Raw genomic sequence first — 26,499 nt, forward strand, 5'->3', positions numbered from 1 at the left:
TTTTTCAGCTCTTTTTTTTTCAGTGGTTCAGTTGACTTCTACGCCCATGATCAGGTGCATTTACAAGGTTGCTTCTCCTCTCTTGCAAGTCAGGCAGCCGTTTACACCAGTCCACCACTATATCAGGCTTTTTTTTTTTTTTAATGCACTTATTCAGTAGCGTTGGGTGAGTGTTATCAGGAAAACAACAGTTTTCCAAGACAGATGCGGAAAGGCCTGAAAACCTTCATGCACCCAAGCTCTCGGGAGTATAAGGCACAATAAAAGCTGCTAGAATGTATAGTGATGTTGGGACTGATGTCGTTTGTCGACAGCTGGGCGGTGAAGGGACGGCACAGGCAGCGAGGAAATGAGGAAACGAGGTGGTGCAGCCGCGCGGCCCGGCTAGGGGACAGGGGCCGCGGGTCCCCCCGCACGGCCTGTAGGGGCAGAAAAAAACCCCAAACTCACAATTTCTTGAGGAAAGAAAGGTCTGGGAAATATTCATTTGGGAAAATAACACCACAAAAAGCTAGGGAGTGGAGGGGTTGTGGCACTTCTGCCGGCTGCCGACTACCCCACTGGGTTGCGCCCCCCGTGCCCCCAGCCCAGCGCTGCCTCCCCTCAGCCCCGGGCAGCGCAGGCCCCGCTCCCGCCCGCCCCGCTGAGAAGCCGCGCTCGGCTCCCATTGGTTGCGCTCCGCCACGTGCTGCGGCGACCCCGCCCCATTCCCCCACCGCCCCCCTCGCTCCCTCCCTCCCTCCCTCCCTCCCTCCGCCGGCTCTCAGCGGGGCCGTTACCTGCGGCGGGGCCGCACCGCCCGCCCCCGCCCCGATGCGGAGGCGAGGCGCTCGGACCGAGCCCGGCGCAGGTAGGGGATGGCGGCGGACACCCTCTGTCCGCGGGTGTGAGGTGCCGCTGTGGGGTAATTTGGAGGGGGGGCGGGAAGGGTGGCTTATTCCGCGAGGGTGGGGGGGGAGGCAGGCCGGTGCGGCGGCGCGGGGCCTGCGGGTGCGGGGAGCCGGGGTGCTGAGGGGGCTTTGTCCTCAGAAGCGCCCCGGGAGGCCTCTGTCACTGCTGGAAAGGGTCCGAGGTGCGTCTGAGGCGTGAAGGCACCAACGTTTGGGGGTGTTATTTGAGGGGGGTGATGGGTCCCGGGGATATTTCAAGCCATATGGGGCCGCTGCTCCCTCCCCGGGCCGGGGGGGCCTGGAGGCCTCCGGGATCAGCCGGGCCAGGCCGCCGTGTCCGTCCACCCCGCTGCCATGTGGGGCAGAGGTGGTCAGGATGTGCCCCAGTAAGGGCCTGTGCTTCGAGAGCTCTGAGGGCGATGAGTTGGTGGCTGTGAGTTCCTGAGCAGATGGGGTGATGGAAGTCAGGTCTGCCTCGGGCCCCTTCTGGGAGGGAGAGTAGTGTATCTGGGGCTGCCTTCAGTTGTTCTTCTAAAATAGAGTCTATAGGTTTCTGCTTCTCTGCAGGTTGCAGTAGCCTTTTGGTGGGAGATTTTGTCTTTACCTGCTTGGGAGCCATGTGAATGCAAAACAGAAATGAGTTCTGCCATTGCTGCCAAAGCCTTTTTATTTTCTTCAGCAGTACTTGGGGTGAGGGGGAGAAAGCAGTTTTTTGTGCTGAGCTGTTACGGTGTGTCCCATCATCCCGTCCCTCCCCCCCATCGCAGTAGATAAGAGCAAAATAAAAGGCTGGTAGAGGAGACATGCTTATTTTGCAGTTCTCTTTAGTTACGGAAACGAATAGGAAATGTTCATAAAATTACTGGAGCTAAATGGCTTTCCTGTGGTAAATGGCTAATTTTTTTTCTCATTCTGAGAAGAAAGGTAAATAAAGATGTGTATTTCTTTTCTAAAGAAAGCTTATTGAGAGAAATGCTCTTTGTGTTTTTAAAGTGGATACATATTTTTAAATGCAGCTTACAATGGGACTGTACAGATGCTGTTTAGAAGTGGTGTGCAGTTTTCCTGCGTAATTCCTGTGTAATTCCATCTGCTTCACTGCAGCAAGGTTACTGTCTTCCTTCTAGATCCTGCAGCAGGAAACCTTGAGCTGTCTCCCAAGCCCTCTGCTAGCCAGATAAGAGGCAGCAAACGCAGGGAACTTCACTGAAAGGTCAAAATGCAGCTGGAGGGTTAGTGTGCGCAAGCACTTTGGGTGTGTTGGCCGCTTCCTTGGGTTTGATGAGAAATGGGCTCCTTCTCCTTCCGGTTTCCTGGAACTTCTTGGGATTTAGCATCCTCCTTTCTGCAGTTTGATTAAATTGGTCAGATGACTGACAGGCGGTTAGGGACAGGATGTAGGAAGAGAAAGTGCAGTATCAGAAACTTTCTTTTACTGAGGAAATTGGCAAAAAATATTTAATTTTGTTTGTTGTACGTATGCCAGTTTAGGTGATGGACGCAGAATGTGCCAGGATTGCCGCAGAGCTGCAGCATTTGGAGGGCAGATTATTTTGTTTAGATAAGACAGCCTGGAAAACTTAAGTAGCTAAATTAGTGAACAAGACCCAGCCAATGCTTCACACTTGTCATGGAGTAATTTTCAAATTACAAGTGAGTCAATGAAATGTGCTCAAACACAACAGATTAAAGCATCTGCAGGCTTATCCAACACTTCAGAACTGTGTGATGCTAATTTGGACATAGGACTTTTGGATCATGGGGAAGTCTCCCTTGTTGCAAGCAACTCTCTCTCATAAGGTCATTCATAAATTAAGGGCTTTCTTAAAACTTGTGTAGGCTGTTGTTTTCCATTACTCCTATGGCAAGGCTATTCCTTTCCTGCTCAGGAATCTTATGCTCGTAGTTCATGTTTATTTATAATCACTTTCTTGTGTACTAACATTGTCCCTTTTGAATTGTTTGTTTTTGGCTTTTGTGTTTACGTGTTTGGTGTGTCCAAGGACAAACTGAACCTGTTTTGTGAAGCTTGACAAACCAAGCTCTCTGTTCTCCTTGGGAGCAGCTCTTCCTTCACTCCTCCATCTCACCAACGTGCTCTTCAATCCTTTAGGTCTTGAAATCTTGAATTCAGATGTTAAACATTAAAATTGGTTCCAGCAATGTTCTTTGCTATATTGTAATTTCTTTTTCAGCCTTTCCTTCATGGAAGGCTTTTGGCATCTCCTCCTTTGCTTCTGTAGGCTCAAGTGTGATTTTAATCATGATCTCTTGGAGTGTTAGATGATATTGTGGTAAAAATGCTGCTGTACTATTAACATTGTTCCATAATTACCAGTTGTTCGATGCTATTCTGCTGCATAATTCAGATGTAATATGAAACATCTTGGCTGTGTAAGTCTGCTGGCACATTTCCTTAGCCCAGTAAAGATTAATGCTATGCCCTGTCTTTTCCGACCATTTCTTTTAGGGAAGATGTATTCCTCAATCTTCCCATATATGGGGAAAGACGTGAGTTGTTCCCACTTCCTTGCAGGGGCAGAGAAATATCTTCCACTTGTGCCGGATGAACTTGCCTGGCAGGTGGTGGGTGAAGTGCGGATACACTGTGCTCTCTTCCTCCCCTCCTGGCTGGCTTGGGTCTTTGTCAAAGTACTTCCCCAGGTACAGGGTCTGTGGGTCTAGGGGGAAGGAGGATGTGCTATGGAAAGGAGCGGAGCATAGGGGAGGTTTCCAAGTAGCAGCTGCCTGCTGCTGTGCAGCGGTTTGTGGATGTGAAATCAAGAGGGTGATCTCTGAACAGAATTCTTTGCCTATAAAGTTATTTTAGCAGGCACTATTAATATCCAAAAAAGCTTCCTGTGAATGCTGCTGAAAAGAAGTGATGGTGTTGTACTCTGAGTGTCTGTAATTAAGCTGATAATTGGACTGGATTTGAGCTGGAACCAATTTTTCTGTGTTCAATCTAGATGACCCAAAATTAAGAGCAAGTTGTAGCCTAGCTGTAGGTATCCTTCCTAAAGGAAAAGACTGGGCAAATAGGCACAATAATGTAAGTTTATTAATGGTTTTATGAGTTGGTGGTTGATATTGCAAAGAGGATGTGGGAATAAGCCATTACACAATTAGAAGAAAACACAAGTAGGGCATCATAAGGCAAGGAGAGAAAAATGGTAATGCTTCTAAAAGATACTATTGCTTTTTGCTGGTATTTGTGGCTCCAGGCAGAAAAATTGTCACCTATGATCCTGTTGGTGCCTTTGAGAATGTCTGTCAACTGGTCTGAAATTTTAATTTACTCCTTGTTTCACTTTTTGCCAATTGTGTCCATGTTTATAAGATGCAATATTATATTCACATTTTCTGAGGAGACAGATCTTAACCAAGTGAATTGCAGATTGTGCAGATGACATTGGTTTTCACTTTTTATTGTCTGATTAAAAAGCTTTAACAGTCAAAAAGTTCATTTTGTAAGATGCATTATGCACTAATGTAATCAATGTCCTGTTGTAGGTGCTTATAACTGTATTATAGGCTAAACTTTGTTCTGCCATCAAGGCTGTATTCCTTCTATTGACTTTATTACATTAACCAAAACAATGGACTCTACTGTTTATCAGGACAAACATGTCTGTCAAATGCTTTTTTCATTCAATAGTAATAGGTGCTAAGCAGATAATATCCAAAGAAAATGTATCAAATATCTACATATGTTGAAGTACCAACTTTACTGTGGGGTTTATGTAGTTGCAGCCAAAGAAATAATTGACAGAAGCCTCCAGTTTGTAACTTTAGTCCCAGTTTTTTGTCTGGCAAGAAGCTGTCAGTCCCTAACCTGCAACAGCTCCTTGGCTGCTGTCTCTTTATGTTTTGTGACTGTTTCTGCTAGGAATGGGTAGAATGGTGATCAGAGGATTATTTGAAGATAAATATCCAACAGTTAATACGTTGCTACAGCTTATAACTCAAGAGTCTGTCATGCCCCAGTGTGTCCCTATGAAGTCAGCCTCAGATCTTTAGTGGCTCTGGAAGTTTTCCTCGTCCTTGTTGGTTTTGAGGGATTTCTGTCATGTACCATTAAAGAAGAGTCTTAAAGAAGGTATTTCAGTGTTCATTGTATTATAGAAAGAGATTTCCCAATCAGAAACTGTTCCTTTGGGATACCTTGTCTGTTCCTTTTCTTTCTACACTTTTTCCTGAGTATTTTGTCACTATGAGCAAATGGGTTCATTCCAGTAAAATGCTTTTTACTGTTCTTGTACAGGTTTTAAATCCAATTTCAATATCTGGGCAGGTTTTCCATTAGCTTTCTAGGTCTGTTAAACCTGTGTTTAAAATTTGGCTTAAAAATTTGGAGTTGCTTCTGCAGAAGTCATTGAAAGTGAGGCGGTCTTTCACTCTGCAGCTTCTGGAGTGCCTCTTGCTAAAGGATGTTTGTATGTTGTTCCAGGTCGATTGGGTTTTTTTAATAACAAATTCTTTAATTCGTGAAACAATATGCTTCAAAATTGTTTTGGTATTTAAGAAATACTGTGTGTTTTGGATGGTTAAAAATAACTCTATTGCATTTGTAAAATAGCAGTTTGACTGCACAACACTTGCAACTGCAGAGTCATCTGTGTATGAGTTGCACAATTAACTGTTCTTAGTTTCTGGGTTTTTATTCTTTGTATTATAATTTTTTCTCCCTGATTATTATTGGGATGCTGCTTGATCCACTGTTGGTTTAAAAAATTTGTTAACCATTATATTTTTTAAATGGACAGAGGTTATTTGCAGAATTTATTTCATTATGGTTTATTGTTTCCACTGAAGAGATGATGAAACTTGAAAGCATAGGAAGGAGGTGTGAAGGTATCGTGGGTTGATCAGGAGACGTGGGAGGGAGAGTCACAGATGAGGGACACCCCTGGGGACTTGTGGGCCACCTGTGCCAGAACAAGTATGATGGTAAGAAGCACAGAGGAGCTGCAGGCAGAAGCCATTATACACATGACCCCAAGCTCCTGCGCTGCCTGTTGCCCCCCCAAAGGAGTTGGGGCGGGCTCTGTGTAACCTGAGGCAAAAATAAGGGAAAGAGAGACAGGGAGGTGAGGAAGAGAATTGTTTGGCTTAAGTTTAGCCTTAAGGCTAAAGGAAGGAAAGGCGTTTTACTCATGTTTACTTTTTCTGAATATTAGAATTGGTGATTAGAAGTTCTGTTAATTGGAAATAAATTATATTACTTCAAAATTTCCTGAATAGAGACTGTTTTGCCCATTAAAGAGAGGTGGACAGGTTTTGAAGATGTGGGAGGGAACTGGGAGAGTTTTATTCCAATTTCTAAATGATTTTTTAAATTACTTTCTTAACAAAAGATCAGAAAAAGTTAAATTTTTCATATTGTTAGGTTTCTTCATCTGAGAGACTCTGCTTAACAGATGACTCAAGTATTTTTTACATCTACTTAAAAAAAGCACAAAACCTACCACCTACTTAACGATTCTTTTATTTTTTTTTACGTCAGCCCTTACATTTAATCTCTGTGGGTTTCAGTACTGGAGAAGCAAACAAAATTAATTACAACTACATTTTACCAGACTTTTTCATATTGTTACATAATTTAATAACATTTTATTCAAATATTGTACCAGTTTTGAAAGCTTTAATGAAAATTAGTATCTCATCTATTTGGTCCATAATGAGGATAAAGATGTGTAATCCTTTCATGGGCACAACTCTTGCAAGTAAACACAGACATTAGTGTTGTAGTTGTCACAATTTTTGTCATCTGTTTTCCCCAAATGTGTCCCAGGAAACAGTCTGTAAGTGGTTTAAGTTTTCTTAAATAGTCTCTTCTAACTTCTTGCGTAAAGGTTTGCAGTATGTCTGTGGGTTTCTGTTGTTGTTTCAAAAAGCCTCAGAACAGGAAGTTAATGCAGAATTAATTGCTGATAACGTGCACAGCATCTCAGTAAAGAGTGTCTTGCTCAAGCTTATTCCATGTGAAAACGCCTTTTCTGCCTTTTAACTTTGCCTTTCTTTGTTGGAACATAAATGTTGCTCAAAACCAACTAGTTTTCATTTTGTCACTGTTTTTGGAGTAACATGCATATCTGATTTAGAGAACGGAGCATGAAAAGAGCAGGTGCTTTTGCATTAGTTTTACCTTCTGTTTCACTGCCTGCTTGAACCCAATTGTTCTTGATTAATAATTCCTTTATACAGGTGTGACTTTCAGGTTTTAGTTGCTGCTGGCTTTACATTGCAAGCTTCTTGACCTTGTTATGTGAACTTCGAAGGCTGCATTGTACAGCAAGAGCTTGAGATGGACTATCTTGCAGATGATGACTCAAAAAGCTGGCTGTTTCTACTACTGATGGTACTGTGAGAGGGAAAGTTAACTTGTATTTTCAACTTCTAGGAGCTTCAGCAGGACAAAAGATGCCTCGTCCTGCTGGGCTTCAAGCAGTGGTTTGCCCAGGGTAGCTTCCCCACTGGCTCAGTAAGAGCAAGTGGCAAATAACAGCCCATATGCAGGTACTTGTGTAGATCTGGGAGATAAGCTTCTGCTTGCAGAGTTACTGACTGACAGTAACTATCCATGCTGGTGCTTCCTCTGTGGTTCTGGTTCCTGCCTGCATAGACAGTTACTTTGGAATAGTACCTGCCCACATAAAATGCTGAGCTCAGCCGTGGAGGCTGTTAACTGGACCCTCCGTGTATGGGGAGATGGGGACGTGCTTGAATTGGTAGGGCCAAGGAGGAAAGTAGAAACATCCCCTGCACGGGGATACGGTTCTGGAGGCTTAATGAGGGGATTGTGAGGAGCATAGGTATAATGCCTCATTTTGCACTTGTAGGTAGGCTGGTGTGGTCCTGTCCCCATGCCTGGTAACACTGCTGGCACTCAAACAATGGGTGCTGAGAGGCTTTGTCTTTGGGTAAATCCAGGTGCCGTACATGACCAAATGCAATTTTTCAGGGTGTGGCAGTGGTGGTGTACAACTTGACACATGCTGCTTTTTAGCTTTTAGCATTGTCATATAAAAAGACATTCTGAAGACTTTAATTAATTGCTTTGGAAATATTCCAAGTGTGGAAATTTTGTCTACTTAAGAATAACAATGTGACAGAAGTAAATTATGGTGAAAAGAACACCACCACAAAAAGCTTTGGAGTGTGTTCCTACTGGTAGACATTTTAGCTTTTGCAGCAGCTTTACACAGATCACTTAAATTCAGTAGATGAAAAGCAAATTTAAGTCCCTTGAGTCCTCACTAATTGCACCACAATGAGTAGCTATGGAAATGTCAATGCAAAATGTGATTGTAGTACAGTGTTACTGCTGAGACATCTTTTGTGCGCAAATTGAGACGTTTGCATTTACGGGTCCCAAAACAACTATAGCACTGCCCTTTCTGAAAGGGTCTAGTGGTGTTTGGCAGTGGTGTTTTTATGCAAACGACAAAATCTGGATGCTATAGGCACAGCTTGTCTTTGGTGCTTGGTTTCTTAACTGCGGTGGTTCTCTGTGTAGATTCATGGGTTTGGGGTTTTTTTCTTTTTGAAGCTCAGAAAGACTGTGCGAAAGGTGTGCTCTCAGGTGCTTGTTACTGCTGACCTTGCTCTTTTGAGCATTCTTACACCATTCCAGCCAGTGGGAGGTGCTTATTGACTTAGATAAGAGTGCAGGATCAAACCCTGAGTAATTATAAAAAAATGCTGTGCTGGACAGATATATTTTTGACTTGGTATAGCTATCTATCTATCTGCCTTTATCAAAGAAGGAATCATCTGAAGTAAACAGAACTGACAGAAGTCAACCTGGAGTAAACTGTTGCAAATGAAATGAAAACCAACGTTATTTCAGTTATATAAACAAATTAAACAAAACAACTGAGCGTGCTAAGTACTGAGAACTGGACTTGGAAAGGATGTGCTGAACTGATTAATTAAATTTGCTCTGTTTTCTTGTACCCCTTTGCACATCCAGGAGGGGTGAAGGAACTGTTTAGGGATGACCATAATTTATTTTTTAGAGGCAGGGAAGGCTTTCTTATAGCATTTGTTTATTGCAGTCTTGTATTCCTCATTAATCCCCTTCTGTCTTCATCACTTTCCACCTCCTCAGTTCCTTCTCCATCTTTCAGATCTTTTGCAGCCATCCCTTTTCTTTGTTTTGAAAGGTTTAATAAAAAGTGCATCTTGTGAGATGTCTTCGTACAATTCTCACCCTTGGAAATGATTAAAAGTGTGCTGTTTGCAGAGCACTCTTCAACAGTTTATACAGCAGAGGAGGTTGACTGTGGTGTTTTGTGCTGCAGGATGATTCCAGGAGTATGTTAGTGCCATTAAGCAATAAAAAGTTTTATATACATTGAGCAGTCTTTCACAAGCAAGTTTTTCTGTCACATTGCAACAGAACCTGGGTCCTAGAATAGGAAAGACTAATTTGCGAAGAAATAAAAACCTTCTTTGAACAAGGCAAAAGCTGTGACCTTACCCTTGTAATTCAAGCTGTAAAACTTTATGGATTTGATTAAAACTGCTGGAAAATATGTGCTTAATCTGGAGTGTGTTCTCTTGTGCTACCAGTACCGTGGCCAGACCTCACTATGTCATTCGGTATGTTGTTGCAATGATTTCTTGGTAGCAGGATCCTCTGATATCTAGTGTGACAGATTCTTCTGTGCAGAATCTGTTCTGATCTAGGTTCCTGTAGACTGTGATCAAGTTACCTCTTTATGTTGTTTACCCAAGAGAGGATTATTACCTGCACTGTTCTCTAGTGAAAATGGCTGAAGCTTGTTTCCTGCTTTTTATTCAGTGTTTTTCTTTTTTTAAAAAGAAAAGTTCAATTTGTATTTCTCCCCAGCTCTGTATGCAGAAATCTGTGGAACTGACAGATGTAATTATTTTTGTTGTACATTGTATCGTAGGCATATGCAGCATTTGGCAATCACATCCATTCAGTAAGCCATCCATGTCAGCGAGTGATCCCCTTCACTTTTGCCAAACAGTACTGGGTGCCCCTTGTTTGTGCTGGTCTGAGCCAGTCCCCCCTGAGGTGATCTGGCTGTGTGTGCTCTCTCTAGTAGGTGGAGCAATCCTGGAGCTTCCCCATGGTCTGCAGGCCTTGTTTGGCTCTCCTCTGGAGCTCTGCAGTCTCCTCTAATCTGTGCTTACTTTGTGTGCTACCTGTGACTGTGTAGGCAGGCTCAGTGAACTGGGGCTGCTCCCTGTGCGTGCTGGCAACATGATCTCTCTGAATACGTGTAGTCTCCAAGATGTGTGGGTATGAAGGTACTAGGTCCCAGGTAATGATGAGGGTGCTTAGTTGTCTTGTTTGTGTAGTGTGGCAGGAACGGTGCGTATCATACGTGGAATGAGGTGATTGTGCAGTTTCTGCTTGATTGGCACTGGACATCTCAAGGTAGAGCAGCTCACCTTGGTGATCCATAACTGACAGTACAGTATGGTCCTTGTAACAAATTTTGCTGATGCGTACTAGACCTTTACCCAATGTGGACTTGATTTGCTGCAAATCTTAACTGAAAGCAAAATGAACTTGTAATGCTGATTAGTGGGGTGTCAACACCCAGTTCTGGTCCTCAGTGCTGTTTTTATTCAGCAGCGTAGATCCAGCCAGTAAAGACCAGGTGTTGCGCTGAGAATATGATGAGCTTGTAAGACTTGATAGGTTCCCTGTGGGCTGCTCTCTTGTGTCCTGACAGGTTGTGTGGGAGTCAGGAGCTGGATTTGATTTCCAGCTTAACTGCTAGCATTCTGGGGGACCTTGGGGTGTCACTTGGGTTTCAGATTACCCTGTTCCGAGACAAGTGTAGTGGTAGTGACCTCAGTTTGAACAGTGCTTTCAGATCTGCTAAAAGGTGGTGTTTAAGGTATTGCTGCTTTGTGACAAAGACCTACAAGTGGGTGTGACAGCTCAGAGAGTTTGTGCAATTAATAAATACAGCTAGGTGGGTAATTTGAGGATCTTAGTAGTATCATAATAACCAAGTTAGCCATGTTTGAGGTAAGTGGTGAAGTTTTCTGCTGACAAAAAACATTTGGCTTTTTTTTATTTTTTTTCCTTGCTCTGTTCTGTGGGTTTTGATCACTTGCAGGTGACTCTAGAAAGCATCCCTTAACTGTTACCTGCTCTTCACAGGGCTTGAAATGTTGGTGTTGATCTTTATCTGTCCTTGTCCCGGGCTTGTGGGTTTATACCATGTATGTCAAATGTGTTACTGAGGAATGATGTGTGACTCTGCAGAGACTGACTGTGAGTCATCTTCTGAATTAAATATCCCTGAAATTTCAGTGGGCTGGATTTGAGATCCGGAGGGGATGCTTCTGTCTTGTCAGCTCCTTCATCCTGGTGTTCAAGAGTATCAGCTGTTTGTTGGAACAGTTTTGAAATAGCAATACAGACTAGTTCAAATGGGTCATATTGCCATATAAAATCAAGGGGGGTGGAGCAGAAAAGAGAATGTGGAAGATCATTCCTAGATAAAAGCCTTCCCTTAGCCCTGCTTTTTTAAAAGTACTTGTGATGGAGCTTTTGGCAAGAGAACAGAAGAGTGTGAACATCTTTGCAGTGGAGAGCAGTGAGGGTTAAGCGCTGAGATCAAAGGGTTCGAGTAGGGCTGAAATCCTCCACTGTGGAGAATCTGGCTGCACCCTTCCATGGTTGGCTGATCAAAGGGAGTGCTGCTTTGGGAGGTCAGTAAGGCAGGAAAAACCCTGGCCTGGATCTCTTCTCCTTCCAGAGCAAAACCAGCAGGCTTGGATTTGCATGGCGTTTCCTTGTTTGCTCACATCTTTTGGTTAATGGCAGCAGCCTGTGAGAAGCTGATGTGCCAGACTGGATTTTTTTCTTCCCAAAATCAGAATTGAAGCATGCAGGTAGAAACTCATGGGAGCTCAGAAATAGTAAGCAGCAAGATTGCTTCTTGTTAGCTGATGATCTGTGAGGGAGTACTGTGCACTCCCGCTGGGTTCACAGTGTTTGTTGGAGGGAAGGTGCTGCTATGCACAGAAACTGCCCTTGTGCTGGCAGCCTCCTAGCCCTGCTGTGTGCCAGGGAAAAATTCACCTCTTTGGTGCTTGCTGTTGAAGTTGCTTAACCACCTTGTTGGGGTTTCTGAAGGGGTCAGCAGTAGATTCAGACCGATGATGAGACAGTTTTGTTTGACTTCAGAGAAATCAGGGAGCTGATTTGAAATATGGGCTCCTGTTATGAGGATGAGAATGGGGATGGTTTGTACAGGTTCTGCGTGCTGGGAGCATGCTTGAAGCCCGCAGGGTAGCGTAGTGCTTGGGTATTTTGATTCAGGGATCCTAAATACTCTAGGCATACTGTGTAGGGTTTTTTTTTCTTGTCTGGAGTCTAATAATTGTTCAAACAAAATGGTATTTGACCAAGATCAAACGATAAGAGTATGTAATTGCAATTATTAGACTTCAGACTTACGAAGAATGCAAAGACCTATACCTGACAACCTGCAGATATTTTTAGAATCATGTCCTGGCAGTGCATCTGAAATGTTGTTCTTGATCACAAGGAGGTCAGGAGCAGTTCAGTATTCCTGACACGATAACTAAGAATTACAAGTCTTCTCTGGGAAACAGAGTAAGTTAACAGTCATTGGATGTCCTATCTTTTCTTCAGTTCAGCAGAAGTTAACATAATTTTTTTTTTTTTTTTTTACAGCAATGCTGAGTGACAGTAACCTTGTGAAACTGAAAAGTGATTTTTCGCCTCCTGTGCAATGGTATAAGGTGGCTGCCTGTGAAGATGAGAAGACCAAGCTGGTTTTTAAAAGGTACTCGCAAGTAAGTGTCATTGTCACTGCAACTGTCATTGTCACTCTAGCCTGGGCAGTTACAAAAAGAATGCAAAAATCAAAGGATGAGATCACCACAGGAACTGAATGGAGGGTTAGGCACACAGCTTTCCTTGGACATATAAAACACTTCGAGGAACCTAGGCACTCTCATAATAGTATCTGTTTTCCCAAGCTAATGTTAGATCCCAGAACTTTGCTCACAAGTATTTCCAATCTTTTTTTGTATCCAGTTAAGTAAAAACGTTGAGGCTTTTGTACAGTCTGGCAATTGAAGAAATTGAAATGCAGTGGGTGTTTAGTGGATATTTTGGGGAGGTGTCCCCTCATAGTTAGTTTGTTTATGAAAACTTCTGGAATACTACATCACAAAATCTTACTCCATTTTTAATAGTTTAACGTCATAGTAAGCGTATGCTAGTGTACATCAAGAATCTTATTTTAAACCAAAAAAGTTCACTACTGTGGTGCCTCTCTGCCTCATGAATTTTCAGGTCTTAAAAAATGCAAAGCAAAACTGTTATACCCACTGGTGTTTTGACCACTTGAATGGCGTAGTCCCAGCTGAATCTAGAGATACGTGATAAACCCCTGTGGAGGAAAACCAGCCTCATTCATTTGCTGTGATTCCCGTTTTCTGACAGTCAGCTGATTGCCAGGGCTTGCAGCCTAACATGCTAATGAGGGTTTTAGACCCTTATCAGTGCAAAATTTAATTTGGTTAAATCAAATGCTAGAACAGTGCTGCTTTTCGAGTGGTTACCTTGTTTGCAGCATATACTGCAAATTCAGTGCCAGGATTGGGTCTACTAGTCCAACAGACAAAAAAACCCCTATCTTGGAAACCTGTGTTAACTTCGTTAGAAAGGATTCAAGAAGTGCTAAACTTTTGGTAGGTTGAGTATTTTTTTTAAAGACATTTAAAGAAATGTCCAGTCTCTAGGAAACCATAGGAAATGAAAGTCAATAATAAAGCTCAAACTACATACTTGAGCAACAACCAAAACTCTAACCAAATAACGATGCAATTTTTGCAGATCGGTTTAGACATGAGCCAAGTGAATATCTGGAGATCAACAGTGAGATTCCTTAGGAATGAAAAATGAATAGATCAAAAATATGGATAGTCTGTATTACTCACTTTTAGTGTTGGGGGTGTGTGTGTGTTTCTGTATGTTTTGGGGATGTAAATAAATTAAGCTTCTCAATATAAACCTGAGCATTAAATTCTGCATTGTGGTCTGCCACAGAGTTGGAAGTTTTGTTTGTGAGTGGTGGCCATTGGCCCGAAATCTTGCAATTTGAAATCCCATCTGCTTTTTGACTTGCATGAAAATACATGTTTCAAAATAGTTGCCCTTTAAAGTAGGAAAACAGAAGACACTTTTGGTTTCTTCATGTGAAGAGAGCCGTTCACCCATCAGAGATGTGTTTAGAGTATATGATGCAGGCACAGAACTGCAATGTTTTCCTTATCAAAGCATCTATTTATGTTTGTACTTTCCTGCTGATAGCTCTGAAGAGTTGTGAAAGACTTGCAGTGAACAAAGCAATAATTTTTCTTGGTTTGAATCAAGTACAAGTATTGACCTGAAGTTCTTCAGTTGTCTTAAATTTGTTTTAAAATACTCATTTAGCAGTTCACGGATTGCTGGAAAATGTTATCTTTTTTCCTGTCTCCTACTCTTACACCTTCCTGTTTGTTTCTAGACTTCTTGCACTGTTTGTGGTTGGAGGCTGCTTTCTTTATATCCTCAAATTACATTTTGGCCCTGAAGAATGTGACAGAACAAAAATGCCGTATGTGGACCTCGATCGTGTAAGGGTTGGTATTTTTTGGCTTTTTTTTTTAACTTGGCCGGAAAAAAAGTTTTTGATTGACAGTATAAGAGTCAATAAGTATCTGCAACAGAACTAGAACGCTGAAATTATCTGTGAGGGAAAATATATTTTGTTTCATTTCATGCCATAGAACTTCTGGGGTTTGTCCTTGTTAAGTGGCAACAGAAGTGCATAGAGAAACTGGAATTTTAGAGATAAAATGAGATAAATTGTGACTGTTAAAAGTAACATAACATTTGAAATACACATGGCATCCTACTGTTGTGTCGGTGCAGGTAACACTGGTGATCAGAAAATTGATGCAAATGAATAGTAACATATAGAAAAAAAAAAAAAGCCCCAAACCCAACACACAAACCAAAGGTTTATTTTTACCTATGCAAGTTCCCCAGTCTCCTTTGCCTTTAGTTGCTCAGATGTTTTCAGAATCACAGGGCAAACCTGCAGGAGGGTGCATCTCTTCGTTCATTTCTTTCTTTACTGTACCAGCTATTTCAACTAGTTTTGCGTGTTTGAAGCTTTTAAGCTGGTGTACCAGGTTTCACTTAACTCTTGATGACAGTTCTCTGCTACTTAACCTGATTTCTCTTTATAACAGTGCTTATTTTCATTTAGATTGTTACTTTTCTTTCTTTGAATGTTTCAACACTACCACACACCTTATAGCAGGAGCCCTGATTTAAGACAGCTTCATCTTAGCATCACTGCATGTGCATCCTCCCCAACCCCCCACCTTCTTCAGTGCATGCTTTTCCCCTTCTGAGCCTCTGCCTCCCCGTTTTTCTAATTTGACTTGCTACTTTTCTCAATAACGTATTCTTGCTTCAAAGCAACAAATACCTTAAGCTAAGCAAACCTAGACTGCATGGACGGTGTTTATTGCAGTCTCATGATCCATTTTCTGTTAGCTGCAGGATGAGGGAATAGCATTGTTTTTTATCTAGTTAGGTAATAGCTGATTACAAACTGTTTGGGGCAGTTGTCAAGTGGTAGGCATTCATTTTTGCTAGTAGGATACACAACTGTCAGGCTCTTCCAAATATGCACTTACTCTTGTCTGGCAAAGTACAGCATGAAGTTGCTCAGTAATGCTTTGTGCAGGGAGAGGTGTGGTGTTTATGCCCAAATTTACAGAGACCTTTGTAAGGGTGGCAGAGGCAGTTCTGTAGAACAATCTTGTTTAAAAACATCCAAAAAAAAGCATAACTTCCTTCCTTGTGTGGACAGATACACACTTCCCTTAACGCTACAGAAGGAGAACTGAGTTAGCACTAGTTTTGAATCTTGACTGTCTGACCCCTGTGTTTGCTTATGTGTTTTTTTTTTTTAATGACAGGGGAGGAGACATCAGCAGAGTTGTATTGTGGAAAAGAATATGCAAAAAGATTTTAACTGATAAAAATAATGCCTTTGCTATTTCTCCTCTTTACATCACATACTGGCATGCCACTACAGATTTCTAAAAAATGTGCATGAATAGTTTTGGGTTTTTTAAATGAGATGGCTCAATGTATACTTTTATCAGACAGCTTAATCTTTTTATGCAATATGGATCTTTTTATTTTTTTATTTTAGCCTTTTATTTTAGTGACTAGTCTTTGAAAGAAGACCTGAAACACCCACACCTTGCATTCCTTTCAAAGTTGTGTTTTAGTCATTGGCAATACCATTTTAGCAATAATTATGGAAGAATTGTTGCTTCATTTTGATTAGTAAGCAAATCTAACCTGCCATTTCACAGAACTTTTACCCAGTGGATGTGTCCCTGGTAAAAACCTACCACAGGCAGAACTGAGGTCACACAGTTGAGCAGCAGAGTAGAATTCTGCTGGCTGCTGAATTAGGTGGGTAGAGGTACATCTACATTTTTTTATCTGTTTTTTAAAATAATACAGATGTTCTCAGATGGCTCATTTTCACTTATGACTTTCACTAGCCTAACTTATTCTTCAGAAAACCTCCTGTCCGGATTTAAGTGATTGGGTGGAGAGGCATTCCTTTGCAGGTTTTTACCCTGCACTATTTAGTACCTGCTTTTGGAGTGAATGCTTTAAAATGTCGTGTATTTCCATGTTTAAGCTTTCTTTATAAACCCCCGTGTGTGTTAAATCTGCTGGTGGCCAGCTGGTAGCTTGCATTAAGAGGTCTTTGTATGTTCCTGAAACTGGGTTTCCTGATAGAAAGCATGTATGTTTTGTTTTAGAGAGCACAACAGTATGCCAGTGCTGCATTGCAGGAACAGTGCCGACCTTCTTACGTGAAGAAAGAAATGGGGAAGTTATTTGCAGAGAAATATAGCATGGACATATCTCCCTTTGTAAGAAAAAATATAAATGAAGATGAAGCTTTATTTAAATATGAACCTCCTTTTGGATTTCACAAGTTCTTTGATAAGCTTAAAAATCTCCTTGAACTTTTACCTGAGCATGATTTACCAGAAGATCTGAAGTCAAAACACTGTAAGCGTTGTGTTGTTGTTGGCAGTGGTGGAATTCTTCATGGATCAGAGCTGGGTCACTTACTGAATCAGTTTGATATTGTTATAAGGTATGTATTCTCCATTTAAAGATTCCAACTACTTCAGTTTTATGAGGCAACTTTGTTTTTTAAGGGGAAAGTATCTCCAACATTTATGCAACTTATAAGGCTATGTCTGAAAGTGCTTTTGAGAAATTTACTTATGACTTGATGGAATTTGAAGTCTTGTGAAAATGACAATTTATTTTGCTCCTAAGACAGGTATTCAGTGTAATCTGTGAACTTCAGATACAAAAAAACATGGGCAGAAATGAGATAGAAACCAGTGATATCACAGACAAGTAAACAATGCTGGTTTTATCCATTCATATTTTTAAGCTTTCAGAGGTAGGCTTTAGGACTTACCACTGCCTTTTTCCCCTTGGCTAGTTGGGATGCTTATTTGAAGGATTTTTTTTTTTATAGCTGCTATTTCAAACACAACAAAATTTAATTGGTGTTTCAGTATACAGTTTGCTTACACACTGTATAGCATGCTTATCTTTCCTTATCTTTGCAAGATCAGTGCATGATTACCCATGTTTTCTAATGCCCGAATTAAACGAATACATGCTCTGTATTCATGCTTTCTGAACATCAGTTTGAATGTTCCTTCTGTGTATTTTGAATAGTGTCAAGTTACAAATTTAATTCAAAGCAACTTGGGGAAAATATAAACTAAGACTTGCTCCTCTTAAAAAGGGAAGTCGATACAGTGGGTCGATAGTGCTTATACAAAGGTAAACAAACCTGTTAGCACGTGGAGTGGCAGAGAACTTGCATTAACTGGTTCTCTGAAATCAGGGCTGGCAGTGTGCAGGTGACTGTTCTGTTGATAAAACGTTTCTGGGACCTGAGCTGCTCTGCAGAACTGATGGAGTTGGATGATGCTGTTCTTGTCAGCAGTGTGCTAACATCTGAAATTTTCGGTGAGCTGGAATGGTGTAAACTCACAGGACTTCTTACATTGCATTGAAGGGATAATTTGGATGCCTTTCAGTGTGCAGCACTTGCGTGTGTGTATATATATAAAAATAATGCAGGCAACTTCCTGTGTGGTTTCTTTCCCTTCCTCTTTTAAGCCTTCTGAGTTAGCACAAGACAATGAATATGAAATTCTGCAGTACTGTTTTAAGTTACTTTTCTATTCAAGCTTTTCTTTTTGAAGTTTTGCACTTGTGCCAGTTAATCTAGAAATAGAATTGGCTTCCTCTCAAAGATAAGGGATAGATGAACATGTGAGGTAAGGAACAGGGAGAAACTGAGAAAATGCTGTACTCGGCTCTGTTAAAAGTTTGTGCACTAAATACAAGTTCTGTTTAGTGTCTGATGTTTTAATGAGATTGTAACCTATGCTTATTAAATGCAGTTTCTCTCCATTGTGGTTTGGTTTTGTTTCTTTTTTGGGTTTTTTAGGTTAAATGATGCACCAGTTCAAGGATACACAGATCACGTTGGTAACAAAACGACTATACGGATGACTTACCCAGAAGGAGCCCCCCTTTCAGAACATGAGTATCCTCCTGCTAGCTTGTTCGTGGCTGTTTTGTTTAAAAGTGTTGATTTCAATTGGCTTCAAGCAATGCTAAAAAATGAAACCTTGGTATGTATATGGCAGTGTTATGTACCTGTGATTTTTGGTTTTTCTTTTCTAATGCTTAAGAAACTGACTGAGCTGTTAGTTCTTGTTTAATTATACTGAGGATCTTTTATGTAACTTTGTGGGGTTTTTAACTGTAACTGTCTCCTAGTTACAGTTGGCACCAACATGCATGTTGAAGCCCCATGCTGACAGTAATGCATTCCTTTTTTCTACAGATATTGATAGTTTGCACCAGGCTACATGACATACCGAGTGTTTACTAAAGTGGAATTAATTTCATGTTATGTTTAAGTGACTTGTTCAAGTCTGCAGAGCCTGAAATAGAAATGAGATTTCTGGATGCCAGGCCATTTTTTTTTAACAGCTGAAGTCCATACTGCTACAATAGGCATACATGCAGTTAATGTGTAATTGAAGCGTCGCAGTTGTTAGTTCGTATTTGCCTGTGGTTCCAAAATTAAGAGGTTGTTTATTTCTCACTGAATATTTTAAAAAGTGCAGAGATTCCTAAGGAGCCTGATAGAAGGATTCCATGTTTCCAAACTCTCTTTAAATTGGTGGTTTTCACCTCTTTCAATTTGCAGGCAGATAACTTCTGCAAGTTGAAAATCAGTAGCTAGGTTTCTCTGACCACAGATTGAAAAAAAAGTACTCTAAATTATTGAGAGAGATTTAGAAGAAAGACTGTCAAGTTTTTTAAGAGTTTGATACTTACTAGTTTAGGCACTCCCAAGTTCCCTTCCAAATTCTGTGATTTTTACAAGGTGAAAGCATATGGAAGGTGTGTTTTATATTGTGACTGGCTACTACTACTTTAGTTCAGAGAATGCGTACAAGAATATTGCCTTGTTTTGAATAATTTGAGTGTGTTTTATAGAGAGGAGATTGAATGCATGAATTTGAGCAAATTTTAGAACTTCTGCTCCCTGATTATTTTTTTTTTTAACCAGGGATGAAACACTGTTGGTCTATGACCTTCCCTGCAGCAGTGTGGTAATTTTGATGACCAGCAGCTTTCTAACTTGAGTTGAATCCCTAATTTGTAAAACAACTTTCTGGCTATTTTATGTTTTAAAGTTTGGTTTTGAAGAATGGGTAGTACAAGGATTGCTTTCTGTATTAAAATCTGTTGCGGGGGAGGATTGTAAGTGATTGCTTTTGGGCATATGCAGCGTCCTCTGTTAGTGAATTACAAGACTGAAGTATGTGCTTTATGAAAATAGTACCTTTTCTTGTTTTGCATGGCTTAAGAGCTGTTCTGCTCATTCCCACCTTTCTTCCTCATTCTGGTGTTTTTGCTGGTGTAGAGAGCCTGTTTTGGGAACTGATTTGGGAATGGGCATACTGGAGGGTGTCCACTGAGGGGCCATGGAGATGCTGGAGGGGCTGGAGCATCTCTCTTGTGAGGAAAGGCCAAGAGAGAAGAGAAGGCTTGGGGGAATCTTACTAATGAATACCTGAGGGGAGGGTCCAAAGAGGGTGGAGCAAGGCTCTTTTCATTGGCACCCAGTGATGGGACCAGAGGCAATGGGCACAAACCAAAACACAGCAGGGTTCTTCTGCACATCAGGAAGCACTTGGTTTTTTACTGTGACGTGACTGAGCACTGACACAGGTTGCCCCAGGGAGGTTGTGGAGTCTCCATCCTTGGAGCTACTCAAAAGCCATCTGGACATGGATCTGTCCAACCAGCTGTAGGTGACCCTGCTTAGGCAGGGTTGTTGGACCAGTGGACCTCCGGAGGTCCTTTCCATCCTCAACTGCTCTGTGATTCTGTGAACTGAAAACATACTTCTCCTTTCAAATACTAAGCTTTCGGTTGGATCACCTCTCTATGCAGGCATTAGTACTTCAGTAAACTGATTCAGAGCACAAGCAGGAAGATGGGACCATACCAACCTATATTTGATCAGTTTAAGCTGCTGTAGAGTTGTAACTTAAAGCCTGTTTAAAAAATACCGGTCTGTCGCAGCTGTGTCAGTTTTATCATTTCCTTAGTGTTACCCATTATACGGAAGGGCTTGTAAAATGAGCCTGATGTAGTATTGGTTTTCCCATTAGCATGCATCTAATTGACTGCAAGCAGCATGTGATCAGAATCTAGCCTTCTGAGTCTTATGTCAAGTCCTCTTCTGAATTGCTACATTTGTCACTAGGTGGATGCTGTCAAACAGCAGCGGCTCACTTCAAAGCCTGAGCACAATTGGTTTAAATCCAGTGCTTGCTTCAGAATGCCTGGTTAATGTTCATGAAAAGCTGTGGTTCCCTTTCCCATTTCTTTATATACTGCTGCCTGCTCAGTTGTGCTGGGGAAGGGCCAAAGAACCTGGAGGTGCTGATGGATACGGTGACTGATTAAACACAAAGTGCAGTCAAATATTCAGAATAAGCAACTTTTCCCTCCCCTGTCCTCTCTGCAATTCTGAATACTTTGAAGGTTTTTCTTCTTTTGGTCAGTCACTTGAGCTGTACACTGGTATTCCTGAACCACCTTAGCTATAAACTGTTTCCTGAATTTCTCAGAATCAGTAACTTGTGTAATCTGTAACTTGTGTAGTGTGTCTGCCGTGCACTTTGCAGCCTCAGAGTCTCCCTTTGCTGAACTGTTTGTTTTTTCTTTCTCTTAGCCCCTGTGGGTGCGACTCTTCTTTTGGAAGGAGGTTGCTGAGAAAATTCCTTTTACATCAAAGCAGTTTCGGATTCTGAATCCAGTCATCATCAAAGAGACAGCTTTGGACATTTTACAGTTCCCTGAACCTCGGTCAAAATTCTGGGGTTGGGATAAGGTAAGAGATACCTTTTAGGAGAAGGAGACTCTAAAATACAAAGTAAAAAAAAAAAAAATTGAAAAAAATTTCGGGTTCTTCTTTCAATATAGTTTCTCTGTGCAGTTTCAAGCTGGTCTCAAGTAATAGGGAAATTAATGTGCTTCCAAAAGCCTCTTGTATTTTGTTGTGTAAAATCAAATTAGGATTTCAGCTCACCTTTTTAGATGAGGTATTATGCCTGTGCATGCTGACCTGAAATGGCTTGTTTTACAAAGCATTCTGATGCAGTGAGACATAAATTTATTGCAGTGCAGTGTGTTAACTCACAACATCAGTGTGACTGGTGCTAAGTATTCAGAACACGCATTTGATGTATGTTAAATGTGTTAAGAGCAGCCTCGTTAAGTCAAACCAGCAATCAGCTATAGACAGATGTGTCTCCAGCTGCAGAGAAGGCAGAGAAAGTATGGAAACCAGGCCAGTGTAAAGCAACCTTCCAACTGTTGGAATTGCTATGTATACCACTGTGCTCCATAGCAACTGATGGGTGTATCCTCCCTCTGTGACCTTCTCTTCAGCAGTAGTATGGAGTGATGAATTGCCCAGTTTAATTATGTACTGCGTTTTGTTACTTGTTTGAGCCATGGGGTATCACTAGTTCTCTTGAACTATAAAAAATACTGAGTGATCATTGTCTTTTCACTTTTTGTATGAAAGCATTTAATGGTAGCGTTATTGCACAGGTGTTTGAAGGATCTTCTCACATTTATTTGTCAAAAAAATATAACGTACCAAGCTGCGTATCTTTTAGTTGTATAGTAGTATACTTGCCTTCTTCACAGGTGGTTCAGTGAAAAGTCATGTTCTGGAGACTACTGTTAGAGAGCCTGTTGCTCAAGACTGAAGTAAGCCTGCATCAAGAAATGTCAAGCATTAACTGCATGTCAGGCGTTGTTTGAGTGTTTGGAGCAAGGGCTCACTTGTAGTTTAACTACACAGTAATAGGGCGTGATGCCTTCACAGAAAAAAAACCTTCATGTTGACAGCCAAAAGTCTTGTTGAGGACAAATACTCAAGTTGTATTAGTATTTGGCCCTGAAGTTTTTCATTTTACTTGATCATTTACTTGATTTTTAGTTTTAGTTGTTATTGATTTTTGTTTTAATTAATGGTTTAATTTATTTCAGCTTTAAATGAGGAGAGGGAATAGACAAAGACATTAAATTTTGTAAAGCGTTCATAAAAACTGACAAAGGAGAATGTTTGAATTCAGCAGGCTTCGTTTTCCCCCCTTTTTAGAATGTACCTACAATTGGGGTCACAGCAGTTGTTCTGGCCACGCATTTATGTGATGAAGTGAGCTTAGCAGGATTTGGATATGACCTTGATCAGCCCAGCACACCTTTGCACTATTACAACAACCTCTGCATGGCTGCCATGAATGGACAAACTATGCACAATGTGACAAGTGAAACAAAATTCCTGCACAAACTGATCAAAGAAAAAGTTGTCAAAGACCTCACTGGTGGGATACATTGTGAATTCTGCAACAAAGACAGCTAGTGATTGAAGTGCTGCATGGTTTGGATTTGTTGTATTTCCAGAGGTTCAGCTGGAACAACCTTTTCACTGTCTCAAAGTAATTCTTTAACATGTATATAAAATGGACATTGAGTATCTGCTGCCTTTTTATAATGTCAAGTTCAGTTTGTTGGACTTTTAAATTTATTTTGATGTTAGATTTTACTTTGCACATCTTTGTGAATAACTATGTGAATATAACTTGGAGTTGAAATATATCCATTTAAAATATTTAATGTTTTAAGTTGTCTGAAGAAAAGCAGAGTTTTTGTTTTCAGATGTCTATGGTATGCACAATGCTAGCCTGAGTTGTCTAACAGCATACAAGATTTTTTTTCCACTGAACTGCTGTCTTTGATCGAGTTCTTGGTGTATGACTCCTTTTCATGCATGCCATGAAAAGAAAGGCGTATGCTTCTCAAGTCTTTAATTTCTTGCAACTCGAGTGTTGTGTTTCCCTCAGATATTTATATTTTGGTTTTGTGCTGATACTGTTTTTTTGAGGGGTGGAGGAGGAATGTGGGAGTGGAGCTGAGGGAAAAGAAACTGTTGTGGCAACAACTGAGTAGTAAGTACTTTGGTGTTCATGATTGGTACTAAAATCATTGATGCATTAATGTATTGGGTTAGAATCCTGCTTTATCATGAGGCATATTTGGGCCCAGGGTACATTACAAGAGGATTTAGCCAGTAGGAGGCTTTCACCTGGATCATATAGTATGTCGTTTCCTTAAGACCCAGATAAGTGTTTCTAACAAGTTGATTTGCAGCAGAGTTCAGCTACCCCAATTAAAGAAGTGTCATTAATACAATATCTGCCCCCACCACTTTTTTTTTTTGAGTGACTTGAAAATTGCTGGTTCTATAAAATGGTGGTTTGTATGAATCTTCTGTTTAGCAAGAGTAGAATCTATGACTGGGTGAAAATTTCTGTTGGTTTACTTTATGATCCTTAAGTGACTAATTACAGATATCGTAACTGTAATAGTTTACAATGATGATAACCTTTATGAACTCTAGTGTTGACTATTTAATTGCAGGGAGAGGTAGAGATGTTAATTTTCCTGAATCAGCTTTGAAGTCAGAAGTTGGGTTAGTGTGTGTAAGTTCAGAAGAAAATCACTTTGAGAAAGCAGTAGGATACTAGTAGCCAGCTAGATAACTGCTGAAAATGGCATACTTTTTTTAAAAAAGCTATGTGTATATGTTCTTGTGACTGGAAATCAGTGCATTGGAAAGAAACTGGACTGTGCAGATCTGTAAGCAGGTTTTTGTGCTCATTTTCTTACTAGCAGAGGAGTAGGTATGACTATGTGCACTGTGTTGTGTTGTTACTTAATGTACAGTATGTAAAAAAACCAAAGTGCTTTCTTTGGGATTGAAAGCTTTTTAGCAAATTGATGGAAGTTGGTGTAGAAACATTGTTCATAGTCAGGGACTCTCCACATGGCAAACATTCCCGCTTATTTTTGTTATGGGTGAGGACATGAATGTAGTTGTAGTTTTGAATATTCAAAATACTCATGTGGGAAAGGAAGATTAGGGCTGTTGGGTTTTGATTTTGTGGTTGGTTTTTCTTTTTTTCCCCATGGAAAGCAGATCTAATGAATGATGATGTTAGAATGCAGGAGCAGCAGACTGATCTTGGCCTTTAATAGTAAAAGGCAATAAAATGACATCAGATCATAAAGCATAACTCTGAAGAAAGTTGTGGACCTCATCTTTCCTAAATCCCACGTACCTACGTGTCCTGGAAAGCCAGTTGTGGATGACAGGCAAATTTGAAAATCGGATTCTTGTCTCTGGCACTCTTTATAGCAATAATACTAATCTAGCTTCTCCTCTGTGAAACACAAGATTTTTTTGTACTAGCAATAAATTTGTGGTCTACGTTTTTTCTTGTAAGTATAATAATTATATTGTTTAATTTAAAAACACCTGAAGAGTTTTGTACAGATAGTCTTTTAGTTAATATATTAAAATGTGCTAATTATTTTCTCCTGGTATTTAAACTGGAAGCAAAGAACCTTAATTTCATTCGGTATGAGTGAAATTCTCTAAGATTTGAGAACGTGTGCACTGAATACACTGACAATATGTGTTTCGGAGTACTCGGTCCCTGACCAGTTTGCTTTATTCAGTAACATAAAAACAATCAGTTGATTAATGTAAATGCCAATAGCTTTTTGGATATGCTCTATTTACTGTCAAGTTCTCAAATTATGTTGACGTAGGATTAGATTGTTTTTCCACCAGTTTTATGGCTTGTGATAAAACACTGTTCTCTGTGGTAGTGTATACTGCATTGAATATGCCTGCAAAGACTCGAGCATCCATGAAATGGCAGCAGTATTCATGTTGCAAGAAGCAATAAACTGATGAAACAACTTTCTACTTATGTATTTCTCTGTCTGCAATTTGTTCTGCCTCCTTTATTATGGATTTTACATGTGTTACTGGTCCAATTGAAAGTCTTGATGCAATCCCAGGCACTCCAGAAGAGGGGAGTTAATGGCTGATGATTCTTTCTCCTTTCATTTATGGCCTTTTAATACCCGTCAGTGGAGTTGTATCTCTCTCATGCCTGGAAGGGAGAATCGTCTCAACACAGACTGTATCATAGGCTTCCAGGATTTTGAAGTTAACGCAGATGAGAATATTTCAGACTGGGTTATAGCACTGGCCTTAAACCAAGGGTGTGTCTCCTTCAGTGATGGAGGCATACTGGAGCTTCTGGTCTGTGCTGGTCTCTGTGGTCTTGCTGGAGACAAGATGAGAACAGAAGCTGCGTGTGTCTGTGTTGCTGTGTCCTGGATTTTACGCATTGCAAAGAATCTGCATCATCCCTTGTAGATACACCTTAATGGTGTTTGTTTAAAAAGTTGACAAAGAATTTGGGACCTGTGATAAAGCCATTGTGTTCCACATCAGAATTTCTCTTTGTAACTATCCTTTCTGTGTAGCAGCTATCATAGGTTTGTGTCTGGCCTCTTCTGATGCTGAATTTTTTCATGGTTTCTGTGCAGGGAACACAGCTTCAGCTTTGTCCTCCCCTGAATTTAGAGTGGTTGTCAAGTATTTGTGTTATCTCTTATGCTTTAGTCTTTTGGGTGAGATAAGTAGAAATTCTCTGTCAGGACTAAACAATTCTGAAAGTGTTTTGAAATTTTAGATAATTTGTGAAGCTTTTTTCTTCTTACGATATGTTCAGTTTTGTATGGCCACTAAGGGAATAGCAAAAAAGATAACAGCATACTTATTTTGGCTACATCTGATTTGTTCAAATAAATGGGAACTTTTGAGTTGCCAAGTGGGAATTTGTGGTGCTGTTTCTCAAGTGTTCATAAGAGTTCTGCAACCAGCCGATTTATCTTCAGCTGGAGACAAACTGATGTCACCTTGGAAAAGCACCCTGGGTAAGATTACGGTTTGTTACACCACCACGGACATGTGCCAGAGTTGCACAA

General features: G+C 40.7%; 1 protein-coding gene across 7 annotated transcripts in view; it reads left to right on the forward strand.

The window, feature by feature from the left end:
• The window catches only part of ST3GAL5 (ST3 beta-galactoside alpha-2,3-sialyltransferase 5), a 59,069-nt gene extending 33,639 nt beyond the window's left edge, over positions 1–25,430 (forward strand). The window contains exons 1-7 of one of the 7 annotated variants that reach the window (XM_055705818.1): positions 714–850; positions 12,589–12,710; positions 14,432–14,546; positions 16,767–17,110; positions 18,497–18,683; positions 21,311–21,469; positions 22,751–25,430. In XM_055705818.1, coding sequence (XP_055561793.1) covers positions 12,673–12,710; positions 14,432–14,546; positions 16,767–17,110; positions 18,497–18,683; positions 21,311–21,469; positions 22,751–23,014 — 1,107 coding nt within the window. In that variant the 5' untranslated portion in view covers positions 714–850; positions 12,589–12,672 and the 3' untranslated portion in view covers positions 23,015–25,430. Of the gene's footprint in view, positions 1–713; positions 851–12,588; positions 12,711–14,431; positions 14,547–16,766; positions 17,111–17,150; positions 18,010–18,049; positions 18,324–18,496; positions 18,684–21,310; positions 21,470–22,750 lie in introns of those variants that run through there. The other 6 variants (XM_055705824.1, XM_055705799.1, XM_055705804.1 and 3 more) reach the window with 6 other exon arrangements.
• The last annotated feature ends 1,069 nt before the right edge of the window (positions 25,431–26,499 follow it).

This window comes from Falco cherrug, chromosome 1, assembly GCF_023634085.1.
Source record: "Falco cherrug isolate bFalChe1 chromosome 1, bFalChe1.pri, whole genome shotgun sequence".
Classification (NCBI taxonomy): Eukaryota; Metazoa; Chordata; class Aves; order Falconiformes; family Falconidae; genus Falco; species Falco cherrug.